Raw genomic sequence first — 25,921 nt, 5'->3', positions numbered from 1 at the left:
GCCGGATTGTCCTGTGGCGTGAGGGATGAGGGACGAGCCGGTAGGGAGCGTCTGCGGCCGCGGAACGCCGCGAAGCGCGGCGGGTTTTTTGGGCGGTGACTGCAAAAGCCGTAACGTAGGGTTTAAATGGTTTTCTCCCTCCATTCAGAGCTTGGAAGCACCTGCATCCGTTATGTCTCTACACACATTTATTCAGGTGTGTGTGTGTGTGTGTGTGTGTGTGTGTGTGAGAGATATTTCCCAGGGTAGAGAGATATTTCTCTGCGGTCTCCTACACCAGGACGGTCCAGTCGCTGGCGGTGCGGCCGTACTGCAGAGAGAGCAAAAGTTCTTATAAAACTTATAAACTTCCGTCGCCTTCTGACACCGTTTAGTTGCGCGTAGAAGAAAAAAAATAAATAAACGAACAAAAAATAGATGAATATCCACGAGCAGATCTGCAAAGTCGGCCGCCCAACACAACACCGGCGCACAAAAACAGCAGACATGAAAAGAGAGATAATAAAAGACAAACAAATAAATAAACCAACTGTTCCGCAGCCTGTGACAGCCGCGCAGACAAATCCAATTATTTGCGTCTCATGTTGCAAATTTGGTCTAATGGTCGGAGTGGGGAAGTAAATAAGCGTCCGCGGAGGGGAAACAAAAGAATGTGATTTCTAATTAACTTGAATGAGGAACGGCGAGGCGACTTACTAAACCCATCTTTCATCTGCTGCCTCGACCACTCGCTTGTTTGCTGCGCGGCGCTGTCTGCGAGGTGTGTGTGTGTGTGTGTGTGTGTGTGTGTGTGTGTGTGTGTGTGTGTGTGTGTGTGTGTGTGTGTGTGTGTGTGTGTGTGTGTGTGTGTGTGTGTGTGTGTGTGTGTGTGTGTGTGTGGAGGGGGGTTAACAGTCGTTTGTTGTTGTTTTCCCCCTAATGAAATGTCAACCGATTTAAAGGCGCGCCTCGCGTTTCCCAGCGTTTTGTCAATTTTGTTGTTCATTAAGCTTCCCTTCCGCCCTCCTCCTCCTCCTCCTCTTCCTCCTCTTCCTCCTCCTCCTCCTTATCCTTCTGTTGTTACTTGTTTGGGGCTTGGTTTGCAGCGCCTCGCCTTTGAAGATCACAAAAGGCGGTGGTAATAATTGGGTTTGTGTAATTACAGCGAGCTCAATGAGAGCATTCAGGAGTTTGTCTTCCCTCCATCTGCAGTCCCCCTCCCTCCGCCATTAGACTCACAGTTAACTCTCTCTCTCTCTCTCTCTCTCTCTCTCTCTCTCTCTCCCTCTCTCTCTCTCCCTCTCTCTCTCCCTCTCTCTCTCTCTCTCTCTCTCTCTCTCTCTCTCTCTCTCTCTCTCTCTCTCTCTCTCTCTCTCTCTCTCTCTCTCTCTCTCTCTCTCTCTCTCTCTCAAGCGCTGACAGGAGGAGAGATAGTGTCGCCGCACGCACACACGAGGCCGAGATGAAGCACAGCACATCTTCCAATCAACTCAAGTCCCGAACTGACCCCATACGGAGGAAGAGAAGCCCAGAGAGGGAAAGTTTTCTTTCTTTTTTTTAATTAAATTGTTTTGTATTGTAAAAAAACATTTTTTATGTCTACTTCACTGAGATCATTATTATCGTCTTAATTTATATTGTAATTATTATATTATGATTATTTGTATTATTATTATTATTATTATTAGTCTTCATGTGTGTAATTTTTTTTTTTTATAATATTACAAAATAATAATATTTAAAATAACGATAGTAAATTAATAGTATTATTTTAAATATTATTATATATATTTTTATTATAATTATTATTGTTGTCTTCATTTATGTTTTTATTATTCTTTTTATATTATTATTAGGGGTCCAGCCTGTTCTGATTTTTATTATTATTTTTGTCCTAGGATTTTTTCTGGCTGAAAGTGTCTGCCGCACAGCAACCGCCGAACCCACGGATATGAACGAGATGTCGTCGATTCGGGGCAGTCCAGACATTTTCTGGTCCAAGTTTGATTCAAGATTCAAGATTTTTTATTTATCACATACATACACATACATACATACTGATCCACATCGATCTATATTTGGAGCGGGCATTTGTGAGAAAATATTTTTGTGAAGGACATGTAGGCGACGTACCGGATGTAGCCGAATGAAGGGACCAAGGTTGGCGGAGTGGGGCAGGCTGCGGTGGTGGGGCGGGTGGGGCGCTTTGTGACATCATCATCCAATTCGTTTTAAAGGTTCCGGTTGGGCTCTGGCAGGGTCTTTCGCATGGGGGCGAGGTGCGCTGCGGTCTGGACTGCATTGGTGTGCATTGGTTGCTCGGGTCGAGACGAGAGACGGCACAGACTGATGCTGCGTTCCATGGGAACTCGGAAAATTATGACTCATGTCGGTAGGAAGTATTGCTGCGTTTCACGAGAACTCAGCAGACTGTTATCGCTCACAGAGAGTCGTCATTGCCCGACACGGCACCAAACGGTTGCCTGAAAACACTGCGGCGTACGGGTTGGTCACAGACAATTACTCTGTCATTGTGCGACATGTGTGCAGCATTGTGGCACACAAGGCAATAAACGACACAAACTCCCAAAACACAAGCAGTTTCAGAACTGTCCGAGCAGAGGGGCCGGGTCGGTTGCTCCGCGCAAGATCAGCGCCGGGTCGAGACGAGCGACAGCAGGAACCGATGCTGCGTTCCATGGGAGCTCAGGAAATTGTAATTGTTGTCGGTAGGAAATGATGCTGCGTTTCACGGGAGCTGGAAGAACTGTAATTTGTGACTAATGCGACTAACGTGACTAACCTGGACCCATGTGTTGCTGCCTGCAGCTATATTTAAGATCATTATTATTATTATTATTATTATTATTATTATAATGTGAGAACTCTTGGCGTGACAATTGAAATTTTAATTGAAAATATATATATATATATAATTTTTTTTCAGAAAGAGAGAGAGAAAACATCAGGCTCTCTCAGTTGACCTTGTAGCACGGTAGGTATGTTTCCCCCCAAAGTTTTTGAGATAGATTCTTATGGCCTCTGCGTTGTCTGGTCACTTTCTTGGATCAAACATCATAATAAAGACTTTGTTGTTGTCCTCTCTGTATTTAGTGGGACGTTGGAAGGGAACAGCTCGCTGATAGTTCAGGTCATTCTTAATATTTTTGGCCCTCACTCTTCATATTAATATTTATTCATCCTGTATCAATATCATCCATATTCATATTTCCACCCACATGATAATTTGATAATTGTCTCGACAGTAATGCACCAATCCGCACTGAGACCAATTCCTTGGAAATGAAAATGTACTTATATGTAAATGCAAATGTATAAATAAATAACTAAATAAACTGTGGCTCTGATAACCCTCAGTTATAATACCTCAGTCGACCTTTTCAACTTAAAGCTCTCTTAGTGAAGCTCCTAAAAAAACAACCTATTACAAAATCACCGTTTACCTTGTTTGCACTCAAGCTTGTATCCGCCCCAGCGTCCCCAGACACTTTACATTTCTGTGATTCCATTGCGACCGGGCAGAGCTACACCAGAACGGTGTTTAAAGAATTCAGAAATAAAAAAGGCTTTTCTTTGAACGGCGGATTGTCAGAAGACGTCCTGCGTCCCGCGGTGCAGCGCGTAAAAGCTTTTAATCGCACACGTCTGTTTCGCTCCCACGCAGAAAGGCCCAGGAGGACAGATGTTCAGACAGCTGTGGAGGAGTGTGTGTGTGTGTGTGTGTGTGTGTCCTCACCTGTATATCTGTGAGCTCCTCGTGCAGCCTGTAGGACAGCTGTGAACCGCTCCCCTGACAAGGAATGTCCAGGTTCTAGAAACACAGACACACACACACACACAATCAAATTTAAAGACATTACCCTTGAATACATCGTATTACAATATCAAACATGATATTAAACATGACATCCTATAATAGAAAACCATTGATATTATTTCAGATATTATTATATTATAAAGCAGCCGCGAGGCCCTCGCATTTAAGTAACACTTGAGTCCAAAAAACATTTAAATGCAAATTTTTTGTGTAAAATACCTTTAGGATAAAACCCTTTTATGGGGGCGGGGGGATTATTTCAAAGTGAGATGCTGCGTTACCAAGCGCATATTTGTATTTTATCAGCCGTTAAGTCCAAGCCGCTGGTGGATGTTAATTGTCTGCATGCGGGGCCGGGGCCGTCCTTCCCTTTGTATCAGCCTCAATTTCTTGTTCCTCAATATATTATTAAATTTATTTTATATGACCACTATGTGCATTCATATGTTTAATACGATCATAATTATTAAATATAATGACTAAATATTACCATATATTAATGTGTAACATGACATGAATATATATACACTAACAATAAATACAGTATCTTCAAATATATATATATAAAATATATAGTTAATAGTTTTCTGCAGTATATATTTCTCAATAGATGCACTAAACATTATATTGCAGCAGCAGCGTGCACTCCGGGCGTGGCCCTGGCTTTACCTCTCCCTGGTAGAGGACACGTCCCACTTGGCTGACCATGTAGGCCGTCCCCGAGCCGAACATCTCCCGGACGCGCCCCTCCACCACCGCACGCCGCAGCGCCGCCATCGTCAGGTGGCGCTCCGTCACCTTGAACTCACCCTGCCAGACGGGGTGAGAGGGAGAGAGAGAGAGAGAGAGAGAGAGAGAGAGAGAGAGAGGGAGAGAGAGAGGGGGGAGAGGGAGGAGAGGGAGAGAGAGAGAGAGAGGGAGAGAGAGAGAGAGAGAGGGAGAGAGAGGGAGAGAGAGGGAGAGAGAGAGGGGGGAGAGGGAGGAGAGGGAGAGAGAGAGAGAGGGAGAGAGAGAGAGAGAGAGGGAGAGAGAGAGAGAGGGAGAGAGAGGGAGAGAGAGAGAGAGGGAGAGAGAGGGGGGAGAGAGGGAGAGAGAGGGGGGAGAGGGAGGAGAGGGAGAGAGAGAGGGAGAGAGAGAGGGGGGAGAGGGAGAGAGAGAGAGAGAGAGAGGGGGGGGAGAGAGAGAGGGGGGGGGAGAGAGAGAGAGGGAGAGAGAGAGAGGGGGGAGAGAGAGAGAGGGAGAGAGAGGGAGGGAGGGAGAGAGAGAAAAGGGTAGATTGGAATGTTGGAAAAAGAGGTTGGAAGGAGGGATCCAACGGTACAGTGGGCTCACGGTTCGGTGTGTATCACGGTTTTGGGGCCATGGTAACAGTACGGTTCGGTATCTCTATATTTAAGAAAAAATATATATATTTTAAGTTAAAAGGTGCAAAACATTTTCATAAATAACAAGTGTAACGCTCTATGTGTATGAATGTTTGGACGGTGGGGTGGGTTGTTATAATTTGCCTAAGTTCATCTGATTGGATGGGAGTAACCAGGATAGTGAATAATTCCAATATAATTGGGGTGAGAGAGAGAGAGGAACAAGAAAAACAATCCAAAAAAAATGACGATATCACTCACACTCTTTCTCTCACTCTCTCACCCATTTGCTGGTCAGCTCCAGGATGCTCTGTCTGGTGACGCCGGGGAGGATGATGCCGTCCAGAGGGGGCGTGGCCAGCTCCTCCTCTGGGGACAGAAGAGGTAGAAGAAGGTGGTGGAGAAAAGTGGAAGATGAACTTGAGGATCGTCTGCATGACGTGTGGACCGCAGCGTGCACTGACAGCACATATCCACTAGAGGTCACCGTAACACAGCTTTTAGGCATTGGATGCCCTAGTCCAGGGGTGTCCAAACTACGGCCCGCGGGCCAACTGCGGGCCGTGGTCCATTTTTTAATTTCCCCGCAGCAAATTCTAAAAATATAATGGAATATGGCCCACACATGAAACTTGCGCTTGACTGTATTGTACTTCTTAGTCTTAACACTAGGTGACGCTACTGTCTTGAACAAGGTAGCTTCTCCACAAAACAAGAGGAATCAAAGAACGATAATTCAACAACGTTAGCATGTCCAGAAACACAGTTGTGGGGTGAATCCAAGACTTGTTGGCCAACTTCTAAACATCAGGTGTCATGAAGCTTGTGCTCTGGTTTTACTCGATTGCATGTGATGAGAGCACAGATGCCACAGACGCCGCACAGCTGCTAATTTTTTGCGGGGAGTTGACGATAACCTTTGCATTACAGAGGAGCTGCTTGATCTTAGGAGTCTAACAAGATTGGACTTAAATGGGACAATGGCCTCTATGGTGTGCGCCAAGGTGCAAGAGAGTGGAGGTGAGGCTGTTAAAATGCACTGTATCATCCACCAAGAAGCCCTCTGTGCCAAGACAGTCCAGCTTGGCAATGTGATGAACACTGTTGTGAAAACTGTCAACATAATTCGAGCACGAGGCCTCAACCAAAGAAAATCTCAAGCTTTCCTATCTGATGTCGACACTGAATACGGGCACCTACTCTCACATTCTGATGTGCGCTAGCTAAGTCGCGCCTTTGTGCTGCAGCGATTTCTGATTACAGAATTCAGTCAGCGCTTCCCAGATTTTTCTATCACTGAGAAAGAAATCAAGCTGTTCTCGACTCCCTTCCTGATTGATGCAGAAGAAGTGGAAGAGAGTCTGCAATTAGAGTTTATCGAAGTGCAGTGTGATAATTCTCAGAAGAATCAACATCAGCTTCTCTCCCTACCTGACTTCTACCGGAGCTTTTGAAAAATCAAACTTTCCTCTGATGAGAAGCCACGCAAAAAGAGTGATGAGTCTGTTCAGCTTGACAAACATACATTATTATTATTATTATTCATTATTATTATTGTATTATTATTAGTATTACTGTAATATTAGTAGTAGTAGCAGTAGTATTATATATACTGTGTGTATGTACTGTATGTCTTGCCCTAATACTGAAAATGAAATATAAAAAAAATAATAATTACAGATCAATTCAAATAATATTGTTTTTATTCACCTCATGAAACTGCTCCGTTCTGTTTGGATGGCTTGAGTGTGGGTGGGTGGGTGTTTTCTGGGTGTTTGTTTAGTGTTTTGTTTGATTTGTGTTTTTGTGGTGTTTTTTTGGATGTGCCGGGTGTTGTTTTGCGGCGGTGCGCACACACCTCCGTCCTCGTTGGTCCAGTGGAGGAAGATGTTCATGGTTCCCGCCTCAGTGATCTGCTGGTCGTCGCCGTACAGCCACAGCACCTGCTGGCAGCCGTAGTCCACCGCCTCGTACTGGGCGTACAGCGACGCGCCGTAGTTCCTGCAACACGCGCCCACGTCACAATTATGAGGTCATCAGCGATTATTGGACTATTTGAGTATTATTTTAGGTGACCGCAGTCATTTCTGCAAAATCGGCAGAATACACCAAGGGAAGTTTCCACCTGAATGAAAGGGGATTTTGAGCTGATATTTGAAACACTCTGCCCAAATGTTTATGTTCATATCTCTAATGAACACCTGTACTGTGACAGCGCAACTTCCCTGTGGAGACAAACAGACTACCTGCCTGTCTGTCTGTCTGTCTGTCTGTCTATTTAGCCCTCCATCCATCCTTCATCTATCAATCTGTCTTTCATTCATCCATCTGTCTATCCATCCATCATCTCTATCTATCTTCGCTGCCTCCCTCCATCAATCCATCTATCTACCTTCTGTATCTATCCCTCCCGCCATCTATCTGTCTGTTATGCACTCTGTCTGTCTGTCTGTCTGTCTGTCTGTCTGTCTGTCGGACAACAATGTGATGGTACAACAGGGTTATTGCCTGAATTTACCATCAGGGATGAAAAAAAAAATGTTACTTTATATTATGTTGCTGCTTTGGTGTGTGTGTGTGTGTGCGTGTGTGTAACTTGATAAAGTGTTAATATGCAACACAAAGTGCTTGACCTAAATGGCGTGCAGAGCAGCGATCAGTGACTACTTAGCGACAGAGTTCATGTCACGGGGCCAATTACAGGGATTTCCATAGATTTGCTGAGAATCATTGTTCTTCGTTGTTTTCCAGGAAAATTGCATCCGACCCAAAAGGCTTTTTGGGTTAAACCCTCCGAGTCTCGGAGGAAATTAGCAGGAAATGTTTTCCTCTCCAGAATCCAAGAAGAATCCACCCCGGATCGGAGCCGGTTCTATCCTGACTTTCAATACTTTCACTTTCAACACAGCATCCAGTTCCACAACAATGAGAGTCAATGCTCATTGGATCCTCATGCATTGAAAAATATTTTATTATATATATATATATATATATATATATATATATATATATATATATATATATATATATATATATATATATATATATATAAATATATATATATAAATATATAAAAGATATTATATATATGTGTATATATATAATTATGTATGTCCATTGATAAATATTCGCACTGATGAATGAGAAGGAGTTTGTGTTGCTGTAAGATTTGCCGTTTTTATCAGCAACATTTATAGTCAACAGCAGTAAAAAGCACATTGATAGTTTACATTTTTTGGGGGGGAAGTGTGTGTGTGTGTGTGTGTGTGTGTGTGTGTGTGTGTGTGTGTGTGTGTGTGTGTGTGTGTGTGTGTGTGTGTGTGTGTGTGTGTGTGTGTGTGCACATGCTCCTACCCACCCGCCCATCTTGCAGTCTCCCGTGCCGCCCTTCCAGGCTCGGATGTACTTGGAGTCGGCCCACAGGGACACGGGTTCGGCCCCGATGCCATAGTAGGCTCCCACCGGACTGAGGAACACGAAGAGCAGTGCGCAGGACGGCTTCTTCACAACCAGGTTCGGCTAGCGTCCACACAAAACACAAAACTAATATTATTTACATCAAATGTCATGAAATACATCAACCACTGTCCCGGATATGTTTTTTTTTTTTTTAAGTGGCCGCCGTCATGTTCGGCTGCACTAAAATAAAAGATATGAGAACAGAATAGAATGGAATAGAATAGAACAGCTTCATATGCATCTTGAAGGGTGATTTCCAATGTTGTGATAAGTTTGTGTTTAAAGAGACATGTCAGTGTGCAAACAGGAACCTTTGCCCTGAGTGTATATAATAATTATAGTTTATTGTAATTATATTCTTTGTTCATTGTTTTTCGATGTATTTTCCTGGTTTATTGTTGCATTTATTTTTCATCGTTAAGATTTTGTTTTACCACATTTTTGTTGTTCTTAGGTTTAATCTAGCCACTGTGTGTACAAGCCAGTGTATCATCAGCCAAGCCTGGATGAATAGAGAGGGTTGTGTCAGGAAGGGCATCCGGCGTAAAAATAATTCCAAATCAAACATGCAGACCACAAATCTGATTTCCACATCAGATCGGTCGAGGCCCGGGTTAACAACGACCACCACTGGTGCCGTTAGCCAACAGGGTGCCAGTGGAAATTGTGCTACTGTCGGCCGAAGAAGAAGAAGAGGGGGAAGGCGTGTCCGGAGACAGCAGGAGAGGAAGAAGTGTAGGAGAGTAGAGTTGAGCTTGAGCTGAACTTTGAACGTTAGCATTGTGAAGGGTAAAGAGAGAGAGCTGGCTGACATGATGGAGAGAAGGAAGGTAGATGTACTATGTGTACAAGAGACCAGGTGGAACGGGGGTAAGGCCAGGAGTATCGGAGCCAGGTAAAAGCTACCATGGAGTGGATGGCAGGAGAAATGGGGTTAGGGTTAGTCTGGAAGGAAGAATATGTCAAGAGTGTTTTGGAGGTGACGAGAGTGTCGGAGAGAGTGATGAGCGTGAAGCTGGAAATTGATGGGATGATAACGAATGTGGTCAGTGCATATGCTCCCCAAGTTGGGTGTGAGATGGAAGAGAAAGAAGAATTGTTTAGTGAGTTTGATGTAATGGTGGAGAGCATCCCCAAGGTAGAGAGACGTCGTTGGAGCAGATCTCAATGGGCATGTTGGCGAAGGGATCAGAGACATAGGTGACGAGAAGGTGACAGGGAGGTATGGTGTCAAGGAGAGGAATGTGGAAGGACAGATGGTGGTGGATTTTGCCAAAAGGATGGAATTGGCTGTTGTGAATACGTATTTTAAGAAGAGGGAGGAACACAGGGTGACATACAAGAGTGGAGGAAGGTGCACACAGGTGGACTACATCTTATGTAGGAGGTGCAATCTGAAAGAGATTAGTGACTGCAAAGTGGTGGTCGGGGAGTGTTTTGCTAGGCAGCATCGGATGGTGGTCTGTAGGATGACTCTGGAGGCCAAGAAGAGGAAGAGGGTGAAAGAAGAGCCAAATCTAAAATGGTGGAAGTTGAAAAGGAGGAGGGTTGCATGCAATTTAGGGAAGAGGTAAGGAAGGCAATAGTTGGGAATGAACGGTTACCAGATGACTGGGAAACAACTGCAGAAGTGGTGAGGGAGACGGCTGAGAAGGTTCTCGGTGTATCATGCGGCAAGAAGAAGGAAGACAAGGACTCTTGGTGGTGGAATGTGGAAGTACAGGAGTGCATAGAGCAGAAGAGGTTGGCGAAGAAGAAATGGGATAGTCAGAGAGATGAAGAAAGTAGACAGGAGTACAAGCTGATGCGGCGCAAGGCGAAGAGAGAAGTGGAAGGAAAAGGCGTACGACGAGTTGTATGAGAGGTTGGACAGTAAGGAAGGAGAAAAGGACTTGTACCGATTGGCAAGACAAAGGGACCAAGCTGGGGAGGATGTACAGCAGGTTTAGGGTGATGAAGGATAATGATGGGAATGTGCTGACTAGTGGGGAGAGTGTGTTGAGAAGGTGGAAGGCGTACTTTGAGAGTTGATGAATGAAGAAGATGAGAGGGAGAGAAGAGTGGATGATGTGGGGATAGTGGATCAAGAAGTGCAGCAAATTAACAAGGATGAGGTGAGAACAGCACTATAGAAGATAAAGAGTGGAAAGGCAGTTGGCCCAGATGACATACCTGGCGAACCATAGAAATGTTTAGGTGAGATGGCGGTGGTGTTCCTAACGAGACTGTTTAACACCATCCTGGAAAGGGAGAGGATGCCGGAGGAGTGGATAGAAGTGTACTGGTACCCATCTTCAAAAATAAGGGAGACGTACGGAGCTGTGGTAATTACAGGGGAATAAAGTTGATCAGCCACAGCATGAAGCTATAGGAAAGGGTAGTGGAGGCTAGGTTAAGTGGGGATCAGCGAGCAGCTGTATGGTTTCATGCCAGGAAAAAGTACGACAGATGCAATGTTTGCTTTAAGAATGCTGATGGAAAAGTACAGGGAAGGACAGAGGGTGTTGCACTGAGTCTTTGTGGATTTAGAGAATGCATATGATAGGGTGCCGAGAGAGGAAGTTTGGTATTGGATGAGGAAGTCGGGGGTGACAGAGAAGTACGTAAGAGTGGTACAGGATTTGTATGAGGGCAGACAGACACTAGTAAGGTGTGCAGTAGGTGTGATGAAGGCATTCAAAGTGGAGGTAGAATTGCATCAAGGATCAGCTCTGAGCTTTTTCTTGTTTGCAATGGTGATGGACAGGTTAACAGATGAAATCAGGCAGGAGTCTCCGTGGACTATGATGTTCGCGGATGACATTGTGATCTTTCGCGAGAGTAGGGAGCAGGTTGAGGAGAGCCTGGAGAAGTGGAGGCATACATTAGAGAGAAGAGGAATGAAAGTCAGCAGGAGTAAGACAGAATACATGTGCCTGAATGAGAGGGAGAGCAGCGAAAAGCTGAGAATGCAAGGGGCGGAGGTGGAGAAGGCGGATGAGTTCAAGTACTTGGGGTCGACCATCCAAAGCAGCGGTGAGTGCGGGAGAGAGGTGAAGAAGAGAGTACAGGCAGGGTGGAGCCTAACGGGAACAGCCCAAAGAAGAAGAAGTTCGTTCTTAGGTTATTGCAGAAGTTCATTTTTCATGGTTTAATGTTAATTTCTAGGTTTATTGCATATTGACATTTTTCCGTCTATCTGTCTGACTGTCTATACCTCCCTCCCTCCCATCCATCTTGCTGTTATGCACTCTATCTATCCATCCATCCGTATATCTATCTATCTATATTAATCTTAAAGACTTTTTTGAGAGATAGCAGGAGGCAAGGAACTGTATGAAGTCTTCACATTTGCAGCAACTTTAAAAATTCATCAACAGCAGAAACTGAACAATCTCATACACAGTCCATGTTAACACAAAGGGAACCTGAGGGAGAGATTATTGGCCCTGTAGTTTGAATCTTAAGCATTTTTATTGGGGGGTATTCTGTGTGTGTGTGTGTGTGTGTGTGTGTGTGTGTGTGTGTGTGTGTGTGTGTGTGTGTGTGTGTGTGTGTGTGTGTGTGTGTGTGTGTGTGTGTGTGTGTGTGTGTGTGTGTGTGTGTGTGTGTGTCCGCGTGGCCCTCACCTCGGTACCGATGAAGGTGGGTCTGATGTAGAGGCTGGCTGAGTTGGAGTGAGGAACCCAGTCCTGGTCCAACTGCACCAGCTTCCTGATCAACTCCATCAGCTCTGACTGGTCAAAGACCTGCAGGAGAGAGAGAGAGAGAGGGGGGGGGGGGGGGTAGAGAGAGGGAGGGGGAGGGGGGAGAGAAAAGGGTAGATTGGAATGTTGGAAAAAGAGGTTGGAAGGAGGGATCCAACGGTACAGTGGGCTCACGGTTCGGTGTGTATCACGGTTTTGGGGCCACGGTAACGGTACGGTTCGGTATCTCTATATTTAGAAAGAATATATATATTTTAAGTTAAAAGGTGCAAAACATTTTCATAAATAACGCTCTGTGTGAGGCTCTATGTGTATGAATGTTTGGACGGTGGGGTGGGTTGTTATAATTTGCTTAAGTTGATCTGATTGGATGGGAGTAACCAGGATAGTGAATAATTCTAATATAATTTTTTGTTTATATTTATTGATTTATAGATACTGTATAATATTTTTTTAAATGTTACACAATATAAAATAAAACCAGTACTATAGTTAGTTATTTCTGTGCAGAACAGGTATAAACAGTATTTTTCACACATCAATAATAATAGTCAAATAAAAGCTCACAGTCAGACCAGTGTGTGGTGCCTTCGCTTTGTGAACCTGACGTGACAGTGGGTGCGCTCCTCTTCAGGCAGGGCACCTCCCGGCGAGGGAGGAGCTTAGGATATCTCTTACATGGGAGGGGGAAACAAACAACACGACGTAAAACTGTAAAACTTGACGACAGAAAGAACGACTCATCACGCAGCGAGACTCGCTTCCGTTCGTTCCTGCAAAAGAACCGTTCAAGAGATGCCTGGAATACAGAGGGACACGCCCATCCCAGGGCTATTTTCCCACTGGGCACCTTCATTGATTCCACTCTTTACAAAAACATGTCTTTGTAGTTTTATCTGGTGTTTCCGTGGAAAATGCTGCGGGGACCCCACCCCACACGCTGACGTGGCGGGTGGAGCTGCAACAGTGGATGCAATAGGAAGCAGCACTTACTGCACAACGCGCCACGCCCGTATGCTGTGGCAACGCGTCACTTGGACTTCTACCGTGATACCTCTATAGTCTATCTATATATCCATCTATCTTTATATCTATCTCTCCATCTCTCTCTCCACCTCTCCCTCCCCCCCTCCCTTTCTCTCTCTCTGGGTGGGGGCGTGAGCGAGCGGAGCGTCTGAGCGTCTGTCGTGGAGTGAGTGACTTTCTTTCTACTTTTCGTCTTTCCGTGTGTTTTGAATTATTTTTTGGTGACGGGTGTTGGTTTTCGTTTGGTTTTGTTGTGGTGTGTACACAACGGCGGGTGGTGGGGGGTGGTGGTGGTGGTGGTGGTGGTGGTGGTGGTGGTGGTCCGCAGCGATGTCGGACCTCACCAGGGTAACACAGAAGCATGGCGTTAAGATCTCCGCTGCTTCCCCGTGTTCCGTGGAGGAGGCAGCACTGGCGGTGGTGCAGGTTGTCGTCCTGGCAGCGTTGTGTCCACAGCCAGGATGAAGTGTGGTTCTTATTGTTATAGTCTCTTTAGAGAAGGTGAACACGGTGGTGGTGGTGGTGTTGGAGAAGGTGAACACGGTGGTGGTGGTGGTGGTGGTAGAAAAGGTGAACACGGTGGTGGTGGTGTTGGTAGAGAAGGTGAACACGGTGGTGGTGACAGTGGTGGTGGTGGTGTTAGAGAAGGTGAACACGGTGGTGGTGGTGGTGGTGGTGTTAGAGAAGCTGATCACGGTGGTGGTGGTGTTAGAGAAGGTGAACACGGTGGTGGTGGTGATAGAGAAGGTGAGCACAGTGGTGGTGGTGGTGTTAGAGAAGGTGAACACCGCGGTCCGTCTCAGACCCTACATGGACCTGCCCAGCGAGAAGGTGGAGGGACCCTGCGTCTGCTCAGAAACTGGAGATCGCCAAACGGAGGGGCTCCCTGGAGACCATCAAGTACAATTTTGATGTGTTCCACGGGCGAGGAGACCACCCAGCAGGAGGTCTTCCTGTCCTGGGTGAAGCCCATCCCCCCTCACATCCTGGAGGGCCAGAACGCCAACGTCCTGGCCTACGGACCCAGCGGGGCCACCATTTTCCACTATCAGTTGGTTGCGATGTAGATGTATAATCGGAGCCATTTGAAGCTTTGTGACATGCCAGGACTTGTACCCTGTGAGGTAAGTAATGGATGTAAGTTAAGGTAAGTTTCATTTAGGAGGATTTAAATCTATATTTAATACAACACAGACGATTGATACCAAGATATAATTTTGGAGAAATCGCGATTGTGTCAATTACGCACATTTTAGTATTTTTTGTATTTTTAGAGCTTATTGAGCTCATTGTGCGTACTCAACGGGTGTCATGACATTTCACTGCATGTATGTATGACCGTATGTATATGTATGTGACAAATAACCTCTTAAACTTGAACTTCAACTAACAAGTGTCTTACGTTGTCTGAGACAACAAAGTGCTTTGGCCGTGGTGAGGAGGGCCTCCTGACAAGAGCCTGTCCAGGGAAAGCCTCCGTGTCTGTGGAGAAGAGCGGAGCACCAACAGGGACGGATGGAGGTGGTTCGGGGGAACAGGACGGAGAGGCAGGGAGCGGGCGAGGAAACAGCAGGAACAAAAGGAAGCTGCGGCATCGGCAGCCTCGGATGAAGCCGGTGAAGCATTGCCGGCCTCACCCGGAGCTGCTGATGTAGACACCAAGATGGCTCCGGGTGGCGGTGCTGCAGGAGCACAGGGAGGGGCTGGTGGAGAGGAAGAAGGTGCAGGTGGGAAGGAGGGAGAAATGAGGGACAGCTAACGTGGCCGGAGCAGTGCTGACAGGAGGCAGCGAGGATGAGGAGATGATGGAGGAGGAGTCCCTACTTACCGTACCTCAACTAAAGAGAAAAAAAAACAAGAGTAACACAACAAGAAAGTGACAGGAAGGAAACTAGCGGAAAGAAGGATGGAGTCCGACTCCAGGATGGAGGAGGAACCTGCTGAGATCGGGAGTCAGACCCCGGATGACAAGGTCCCTGCAACCAGAAGACAAGGGGTGCATACAGCATCGATAAAATGAGGCAGTTCCTGCAGAAAACAGAAAGCCAGAAGGACGTAAAGGTCTGAGAACACTTTGAGGACAGGGAGCTGTTTGTTACCTCAGAACCAGACGAGGAGCAAAGAAAAAGGTGTTTTTACAGACCAGGAGATGTACATATTTAAGAAGCTTGTACAAAAGGTGAAATTAGAACTCAGCAGCGCAGGGGACACAGACACAGCATGAAGCCTCAGTCCTTCTCCTGTCTCTCACTGTCTTCTGTCTCACTCTCTTCTGTCTCACTCTCTTCTGTCTCTCTGCTTATTTCACAATGCCTGGTTTTGAAGTGGGAACCCTCAACCTAAATGGAGCAAGAGACATTAGGAAAAGAGCATGTCTGTTCCGGGCTTTAAAACTGAACAAGATTGATGTCACTCTTCTCCAAGAAACACACAGTGATAGTCTAATTAGACGGGAAGAGTGAGCGGGTGGGGCCACATGACCTCAGCCAGCGGAGGGGTGGGAGTTTTATTCTCTCAGGGTTTTACCCCTTTGTCTTTTACCGTTGAACATGTGTGTGAGGGCAGGGTGATGGTGGTCCGGGGCCACGTTGGAGTGTTTCAGTATTGTTTTTAATCAATGTGTACGCTCCCACTAAAGGCCTTGACAGGGTGCCGCTCTTAAATAAGTAAGGGATCCTTTTAATCAATTGTAATCAAGAGGAGTTTTGGTTTTTAGGAGGAGATTTGAACTGTACGGAAAATTACTCCTTAGACAGAAATCACGTGGAACCTCACGCTGCATCCAGACGAGCCATGGCAGAGCCGAGGGAGGTGCATGGGCCGGTAGGCGTCTGGAGGAGAATGCACTTTGATAAGAGACAATACAGATGGGCACACACCAGGGACAACTTTATTTCCGTGGCATAACTATACAGGTTTTATTGTTTTAAACATCATTTTAGCACATGTTTTTAAATTCTTTTGGAGTTTTTTTAGAATGAGGGAGCAGGACTTTGCCTCTCTCAGACAATGTTGGGAAAGTAGAGATGAAGCAACTGTGTCAGCAGGACACTCTCAATGCCGCACGAGATGTCACCAGGTCTATGAAGGATCTAGAGACGGAGATAGTGGAACTGCAGGGTTCATGAGCGTCAGCAGGAGATCCAGGACATATGAATGTCCTCAAGTCTAAAAAACCTACTTGGCACTAATGGGCAGGGGACACTGGTCCGGTCAGGTTTTCTGTCCGAGAACTTAATGGACAAACCTTCCAAGTTGTTCTTCAGTTTGGAGAAGACGATAGGACAAAGCAGAACCATCCACAGTGGACAGGAGCTTAGGATCCAAGAGAGATATGTGGCAGAGCTGTGCAGCTCTACACTGAGCTGTACAGCAGTGAAGATGTGGAGGACTAAGAGTTGTTTAACTCATTCTGCGGCAACCTGCCCCAGGTCTCTGAGGAGACCAATATGGAGGTGGAGGGGCCACTGGCTCCAGAGGAGCTGCACATGGCACTGCAGAGCACGGAGGGGGGAAAGGCCCCAAGGATAGATGGGCTTCCTGCAGAGTTTTTATTTTTTTACTTTTTGGGAGGAATTAAACAAAGATCTTTTAGATGTTTTTAATGAAAGTTTTAATAAAATGGTTTTGCTTCTGAGCTGCAGGAGGGCGGTTTTAACCCTTTTACCAAAAAACCTCCAAGACATGAAGGACTGGGTCCTGGTATCCCTGCTCTGCACGGACTACAAGCTCCTGTCCAAGGTTCTGGCAAACAGACTGAGGACGTACTGCATGCCTGCTAGGTCCATCCTACACAATATTTCGCTGATTTGGGACATTTTTGGACGTCTCTGGTTCATTGGGTTTAGCTACTGGTCTCATCTCCATGGACCAGCAAAAGGCGTTTGGTAGGGTTGCGCATCAATACTTGTGGAAAACTTTGGAAAAGTTTGGTCTCACCCAGGTCTCACTGCGAAGATCAAGGTTTTTTGGGACAAACTTCACTGGGAACCTCAGAGTGTCTTGTTTTTACCCAAAGAGAAAGGAGAACAGGGGCTGATCCACTTGAACAGTAGGATTTCCACTTTTCGGCTGCAATTCATTCAGCGCTACCTCACCGGCACTAGTGATGTAGTGTGGAGGCAGCTAACAAGCAGCATTTTACGAAGGATAGGAGGGCTTGGGCTGGATTTTAATCTATTTTTAACTGATTTTAGGTCCTTTAAAATAAGTATTTTACTTCCTTTTATCTTTTGAAAACATGGTCTTTTTTTAAATGGTAAGGGTTGGAACCTGCATCTTCCCTGCACTGGTGACTGGAGGAGCCTCTGATCCACGGAGCCATGTTTGACGTGGAGGACAACCACCCATCAGGACTTCCCCAGAGGCTGGTTTCTACCAGGAACGTCACGCTACGTCAAATAATGGATGCAGCAGGACCAGGACTCCACCAAACCCAGGCAGCAGCTCAGCTGCTTAACCTCCGATCCACACGGCAACACAAGAGACATTCTAAACAGGTGGAGTAAAATACTTTGAGAGGAGGAGCTGGCGATGCTGAGGGACGACAGCAACGGAACAGAACTTCCTACAAAAACTATCCTTTTCCAGAGCTTGGTTTTAGTCCTGTTTTAGAAGGTTTTAGCGAGATAACAAGCGGCTTTAAAACAACGAAAGAAATAGACTTGTACATGGTGAAAGGCAAAATACTGTACAAACACTGTGTCAAAGTCTTAAACAAAACTAACCTAAATATAAGGCGGGGCACCATGTGGAGAGAGTACCTGAGCACAGAGAACAGCGTCACACCGTGTGGAGAGTCTTGTACAAAGCTCCTTTTAACAAGAGAGCAGCTGATCTCCAGTGGAGGATATTACGCGGCTCTCTTGGAGTCGACTCTTTTGTTGACGTTTTTAACCCAACTGTCCCAAAACAGTGTCCTTTCTGTGAAGCAACGGAAACTATTTTTCACTGTTACATTGAATGTCAGAGACTAAAATGTTTATTTGTCATGCTAAAAGAACTGTTTGTTGCATTTAGTGAGAAATGGTCCAATGTTGCCGGGAAACTGATGAACTTCTTGCAGGGGAGAGAAAAGCTGTCAATCTACAAGAGTAGAAAGATGATGGTGGACAGCAGATCGGACCTGGGAGCAGCCGTCCTCTTTGCAGCTCTAGTGAGGGCCCAGGTCTGGGTGGACTTTAGGTCCTGGTTCTGACCTGGGAGCATCCCGAGTGAGGGCTCGGGTCTGGGTGGACTATAGGTTCCACAAACTGATGAACAGCCTGGATGGGTTCACACAACAGTGGTGCTAGTCAAACGTCATCTATTCTGTAGTGGAAGGAAAACACTTGTAATCATGTGCTCTATGTGCATGTGTTTGTTGTTTTCTTTTGTTGGTTTCTATTTATTTTTTAATTTTGAATTTTATGTATTTATTTATTTATTTATTGCATATTTTTTATTTACTTTTTGGTTTCTTTGTTGTGTTGGATGTTTCATTGTCCTTTATGAATGCACATGGTTGGTGATATCCTTTGAAAATATTTAAATGTTTTTGAAAAAACAAAGTCTCTCTCTCTCTCTCTCTCTCTCTCTCTCTCTCTCTCTCTCTCTTCCTTACAGGCAGGCAGGCTCTCTCTGCAGACTTGGCCATCCGTTGCATGTTGAGCATCGGCCTGAAGAGACGCACCCTGCCATCAGCACCACGGTACGCCTTCATCCCCTCAAACAGCTGATTGGAGAAGGGGAGGGGAGGGAAAATAGTCAAGCCAGGGGTTTATTGGTATGAAGGACAAAATTAAAAAATGGAGGTAGGAGGAAGGAGCCACAAAAGGAAGGAATCCCCATTCCAGGATGGCCAGGCTTGCGATGGCTGCCAAGAGGCATTATATAACATAATATACACTACATAACAAGTTTAACGTTTACCTAGACGGGGAACAAATCCAGTGAACACCTAGATATCTTAAAATATACCCTAAAGCGGAATGATTTAGAAATTGATAAAAACAAACAAATAAACACAACAACCATGCACTAACTATTACACGTGCAATAAGAACATTGGCAAAAGCCTCCAGCAGCCGCTCTGGTGGAAGGCATGTGCAATGCGGTCGCATCCGTGAGGCTTGGCCTCTCATCTGCCGACCGTTAAAAGTTGAGCTCAAAGCAAAACATCATTTTTGGACTGATGATGAACTCCAGTGTAAGACATTGGTCTTCCAAAGCTCAGTGGCACCCCCATCATAAGCCATCCCACAGTCTATGGTCCAGTCTAAAAACTCAAGACTTTACAGAAAACTACTGTGCTTATTGTCGTCAAACTTGGACTAGATTGTCCTCTGAAGCCTGAACACCAAACTTGTTATTCTTGTTTGTCAATGTTCAGGCGTGTTGTAAACATAAAACACCGGTCGATGAGACGTCAGCACATGTGACGAGGTTCGGCCCAACTGTGTGCGCTTAAAAAGGTTTCTGCGGTGTGGGGGTGGTGTGGTTTTTAGCAGCCACACCGGCCTCGGGTGTGGGTAATTGGGCCCGGGAGCAGGGGTGGCTGTACACCCGTTGCTCGTCAGAGCAATCAACAGGCAACAGGTAAAACACCCATCCCCACACACAGGGGGAGAGCCTCTTTCATGACGTGTGTCCACCGGCTTGTTCCATCCGTCCACTCTGTACAATAAACTGGTGTGTTTACAACATCTCTGCCTGTGTCTCTGTGTCGGAAGGGCCCTGAAAACGCCGCTCAGGTGGCGGGCGGCAGGTGGAACTGTCACAGTTTCAATTAATCATCACCGTGAAATGTTGTGTGTGTGGGTTTTTTTATCCGTGAAATCTGCTATTTTCCAGAATCTAGGTCTGTGAAATTGAGCAAAATCTACCGTGAATTTGAGTCAGGCCCTAGCTACGGTGAAAGACAATTTGTGTATTGATGGTAAAAGTGGACACGCCTCCGTGTGGCTCTACCTGAATGCCATAGTGCAGGGAGGAGCAGGCCGGATGGAGGGAAAGGTTGCCAAAGGGCTTGATGTGAGGAGCCTGCCACCCCTCGCCAGCGCTCCACTCTATAGTCAGCATGTGGTCCGTGAAGGCCGTCCCAAACACAAGGTCGGTCACGTCCTCTTTGGCCTTCGGGTCCGACGTCCGCTCAACGACCACGTCGGCTGCCTGTAGTAGCACAACGAGAGAGAGAGAGAAGGAGAGAGAGAGAGAGAGAGGGTGAGAGAGAGAGAGAGAGAGAGAGAGAGAGAGAGAGGGTGAGGCAGCGATCCGAAACTAGAATGCCAGCAGAACACGTTGCAGGACAGTTTCGCTCTTCAGGGGGTTTCGTGGGTGCTGGTGTGACTGATGCTCGTGCATTGGAACGCCGCCTAAAAAAACAAGCAACACCAGACGCTTCTGTTGTTTTTATATCAGGTTGGTCTGAGACTGTCAGACCCCTCCACCCCCGTGGCTGGGTACATAACCAAAAAATATCCATCCATCCACATTTCCAAAGCCTCTTGGCTGTTTGTGGCTTTGCTCACTGTGGCGCACTTTGGATACAGACACCGCTAAATGTCCATAGACGGAAAACGTGAAAACGTGGGCGCGTCTCGACATTCACATTTCCTATATTTAACAAAACACACGTTAAAAAAAAAAAAAAGGAAAAGAGAGAAAGTCTGCCGACCCGGTGCTTTAGCCTTTCATCTCGCGGAAGCATTGCGACCCCGACGGCCGCGGTGACGACTACTCATTCTCCCCCGTTCGCCACCGGGGGGGCGCTACTCTCACGTCTCCGGTCCGCCGGACAAGTAAACCAGCTGATTCACAGACTGACCGCGGCGCATCGGCGTCAGAGGTCTTATGCTGTAGCTCATCCCCTGCCGTAAGATCTTAAGTGGCCGGGACACCGTGACCCGAACCGTGAGCCGGTTACACCGCAACCTCTCCGAGGGAGTTGGCACACAGGAAGGCAGAGCGGGTATACAACCGTGGTCGCTGAATACGGGGTCAACCCCTTTAAATGTGACGGGATTAGGGATTCGATGCCTTGCTCCGGCGTGGGAATCGAACCCGGCGGGGATCCGGTGAGCGTCCCCGCTCACTCCGGGACCAGCGGTGTCCTCACCCTGTGTCTCATGTCTCCATTTAAAAAGAATAAAAAGCACCTCCAACCTGGGAGGCCTTTTTTCCAAAAGCCCCGTTTCCAGTTCCTAAAAAAGCGTTTTCGTGTGGCCGGGGGCCATAACACAGAGAAAACACCACGTTTTCAAAAATAACCATGTACGTATATGGCCGGGGCCTGAGGGACTGGGCTGTTGTTCTGTTTTTTGTTTTTTGTTTTTCCAGCCTCGACTTATCAATTACATCAAGTAATCGATCACATTTCAGGTGCGAAAACGGAGCGAATTAAGAAGGTGCCTACTCAGCAGTCACACAGGCCGGTCGTCTTTTTTAATAGAGCATGATAATTTAGAGCTGAGATATTATCTTTTATTTTTTAATTATAATTTTCTTAGATATTAAAGCTTACATATGAAATACATGAGGACATACTAACGTTGTACCGAAAAGTATTTCTTGCACAGTAAAATGTACATAAAGTCCCATTTCAGATCTTACTGTAGATTTTGCCTTGTGGTGAAATGGATCTTTTCAGAACATAACGTCTATTGAGAGCAGCGTGTGTCGCTGGGTTCTCCGACTGGATGCGATCTGGACCCCCCCTCCTCGCCACAGAAGGTCGCCTGCCGTATAATCCTGGATTACAAGAGCCTGAGCATCGCACGGCCGTGTCTGACATCCCCCCCCAGCCCCCCACCCCGTGGACTCTCCGCCCTGGCAGCGTCACAAATCACTCTTTATTTTCATGTTTAATTAAGTGTCTTTTTTATAAACTGTGGCTACTGTTGGGAGGCGGTGGGAGAAGGCTGCGCTTGTGTGTTTAACCTCGGCGCAGTCGGGACTTCGTCATGAGACAGAAATACATTTTTGGCCTCGTTTCAGGTATTCCTGAAATCAGGACACGCCAGGGAGACTTGAACGGCCGTGGAGGACCTAAGTTTACACCGAAAGGCAATCCGCTCGAGAACGTGGCCGGGCGGGGTCGGGGCGCGGTCGGCCGCTGTCTGTTGCTCGGAAAAAGGCCGGAGAGGGTCGCACGTCTTTGCATTTTGAAACCGACGCCGAGCGAAGAGTTGAGCGTAATGGAGCATAATGGAGCGTAATCCCCTGGCGCTGCAACCGCACCCGCTGTGCGTTCAGACAGTGCTAGGACAGCGCGGGAGCAGGGATTAGGAGACTATAAATACCTACGACTGTATTGCCACTGGTCCACGAGGACTTCACTGCAGGATCTGTCTCAACAAATCATCTCACAATAAACAGGTTGAGATAACATCCCCTCATTAAAAAACATTCATACATACAGTACATACATATATACATATATAAATACGCATGCATGTATACATACATACATAAATACATACATAACTTACATGCATGCATACATACATATACATACATATATACATACATACATACATACACACTTATAAATATATATATATATAGATATATACTGTATATATGGATAGATATATTTTTTGGGCGATTTTGCCTTTATTGTGGGGAGCAGTGAACAGAGACAGAAAATCTTGTTGTGGAGAGATAGAGAAAGAGAGAAAATGACCAGAAGCTGGATTATAACCTGGCTCACTTCAAGGCATTGTGCCTTCAGCATATTCCCCACACACTGTTCGACTTGTCCGACTCGCTCATCCCGCCGCTGCCATAGAGTGGATCAATTATTTATGACGGCCGTTTTGCCATTAGCGTATTCCCTGGTTGGACGGCATTTGGTAGTGTTCGGAATGAGTGGAACCTACTCATCATCCAAGAGTATGAGAGCGGACTGGGCCGGCAGGATCCACGCAGAAGGTGGAACCCTCGGGCTCCCGTTCGGCATCCTTTGGAATCCTTTAGTTTTCCCTGAGTCTTGCCATTCAGGCGGCCTGCCTGAGTACACATTTTGCAGGTCCAAATTCTCGGGGAAATCATCACATATACAAACACACAAACACACACTCATTCAATAATGAATGCTTGCTTTGGGTTGAGGCTTGTGCCATTGTGTTTGTAAAGTCTCTAGTGCTGTCAATTCAAAACTGTTGTCAGGTTAGGTTCTCCATGGTACGTGTGTGTGTGTGTGTGTGTGTGTGTGTGTGTGTGTGTGTGTGTGTGTGTGTGTGTGTGTGTGTGTGTGTGTGTGTGTGTGTGTGTTTGCATATAGCCTCTAATGTTTGTGTGTTACATGCCAATACATGTCTGTGTGCACGTGCCCATATGCGTGCTAAGATGCCTGTCTGCCTGCCTACCTGTGTAGCAGCTTGAACACAAGAGTGTGTGTGCGTGCGTGTGTGTGTGTGCGTGCTTGCGCGCGTGTGTGTGTGTGTGTGTGTGTCTAATCTGCCCCTGAGCCTGCTGTCTACTGCCCAGGCATCCAGGGTTAAGAAAACAAGCAAAGCTCCAGCTACTTAGCATGAGCCCAGAAAGTGGATCGTGCCGGGAGGGCTGCACAGCACCGCCCGGTGCCACAGGAGGAGGAAGTGGCGGAAGAGGAGGCCAGATGTGGCGCCTTCAGCCGCACAACAGCAACTGACCCGAGCATCTGACCCGACCGGAGCGCCGACCGTAGCACCGACCGGATCGCACCCAAAAGGGTTTCTTGCGGTGACACCAAATCCACCGTCCGACTTCAAACCCAAGCCCATGGAACTCGCTTTGGAATTGGATCTCCTTCTGCTTTGGTGGTTGAACTGGGATTGCTGCAGTGCACGTCTGACAGCAGCCGCCGCCGCCGCATCGGGTCGCCGGGCACGGCATAACCGTACGGGGAGGGACGCGGTGCGTTGCGCGCTAATCACTGCCACAGGGGATTTGTAAGTGCCAGGAGAACCGGAAAACTCCAAGATGCTGCAGGTGGAGCTGTTACTGAGGGTAGGTGCTTCGCCCAGCCCATCAAAACAACCAAGGTCACCTGAATATTTAAAAATACAACCACACCCTTTGATACCTCCATTCAGGGCTGTTGCTTACACATACAGGGGCTACGCGGTTTAACTCTTCAACTTATACCCCCCTCCTTGTTGAGATACCTTGAAACTGTACTCGCTGGCAGCCTTTCCATTGGTGGAGGTACCGCTGATGTCACAGCCCTAGGAATTAAAAAAAAATCTAAAGATTCACCAGCGTTAGAACGGGATTTAGGATTCGGGTGTGGTACAGGTGCGATTTTAATTATAGCCCTATAATTAATTATAGCCCTATAATTAATTATAGCCCTATAATTAATGATAGGGTGAGTCAGATAGCCCAGAGGAGGGGCATTTGTTAAGGGGAAACAAAATAAAATTAAAAAAACAGGTTTTATTTATTTATATATATATAAATATATATATATATTTATTTATATATATAGAATTTTTTTATTTATTTGATTTGGGTCACCTTGATAAAGTGGCTGCTGTATTGTGTGCTTGTGGGGGGTTGAAAACACGCCCTCCTCCATGAAGTAAAACCTGTTGTCTTTTTTTAATTTTATTTTGTTTCCCCTTAACAAATGCCCCTCCTCTGGGCTATCTGACTCACCCTATCATTAATTATAGGGCCCATGATTGCGTCCAAGCGACTGTGAGGCAACTCGCTGTGACGCAAATAACCACGGCTGATCACCGCAAATAATCATTGATGCTGTAGATAGATATATTTATACTAATATAGATATGTTTATACTAATACAGATATATTTATACTAATATAGATATGTTTATACTAATACAGATATATTTATACTAATATAGATATGTTTATACTAATACAGATATATTTATACTAATATAGATGTGTTTATACTAATACAGATATATTTATACTAATATAGATATGTTTATACTAATACAGATATATTTATACTAATATAGATATGTTTATACTAATACAGATATATTTATCTGACGGAAGATTATGGGATGTGCCGTTTACCTTCAGAGCCGAGGATGGGACGTCTGAGTGGCTCGCCATGATTAAAAAAAGAATATAATAAAAAAAAATAAAGAATAATAAAAAAAATAATAATTATAAATCAATATAGAAGTAACTTGAACAGCCGTATTATTGGTTTTGCAGCTATATATGAAAATACTGTATGTCAGGATTAAAAATATTAAAAACGAATCAAAAAAAATGTTTCGCTCTGATAAAAGTATCCGTGACAACTTCCATAGACCAGTAACAGTTCCCCCGACATATATATCATCCCTCTCTCCCCCCCCCCTCTCTCCCCCTCGTTCTCTCTCTCTCCCTCCTCGTCTCCTCCCCTTCTCTCTCCCTCTCTCTCCCTTTTCCCCTTCTCTCTCCCTCTCTCTCCCTCTCTCTCCCTCCTCCCCTTCTCTCTCCCTCTCTCTCCCTCTCTCTCCCTTTTCCCCTTCTCTCTCCCTCTCTCTCCCTCTCTCTCCCTCCTCCCATTCTCTCTCCCTCTCTCTCCCTCTCTCTCCCTCCTCCCATTCTCTCTCTCTCTCGAAGTCTGGGCTTCAGAGGGA

At 46.1% G+C, this 25,921-nt stretch overlaps 1 protein-coding gene across 1 annotated transcript; it reads right to left on the bottom strand.

Moving 5' to 3' along the window:
- Positions 1–271: 271 nt before the first annotated feature.
- LOC307246416 (branched-chain-amino-acid aminotransferase, cytosolic-like) lies at positions 272–25,403 on the bottom strand (the record flags this gene model as incomplete). Its single annotated transcript, XM_080022330.1, has 11 exons — positions 272–310; positions 3,737–3,811; positions 4,487–4,627; positions 5,465–5,550; positions 7,040–7,182; positions 8,540–8,700; positions 12,249–12,368; positions 18,955–19,065; positions 20,301–20,501; positions 24,479–24,538; positions 25,365–25,403. 11 exons carry the CDS (start codon positions 25,401–25,403, stop codon positions 272–274), a joined length of 1,176 nt encoding a protein of 391 aa, XP_079878456.1.
- Between the last annotated feature and the right edge of the window lie 518 nt (positions 25,404–25,921).

Source organism: Zeus faber, assembly GCF_960531495.2.
Source record: "Zeus faber genome assembly, chromosome: 21".
Classification (NCBI taxonomy): domain Eukaryota; kingdom Metazoa; phylum Chordata; class Actinopteri; order Zeiformes; family Zeidae; genus Zeus; species Zeus faber.
This window is presented reverse-complemented; position numbering and strand designations above follow the sequence as displayed.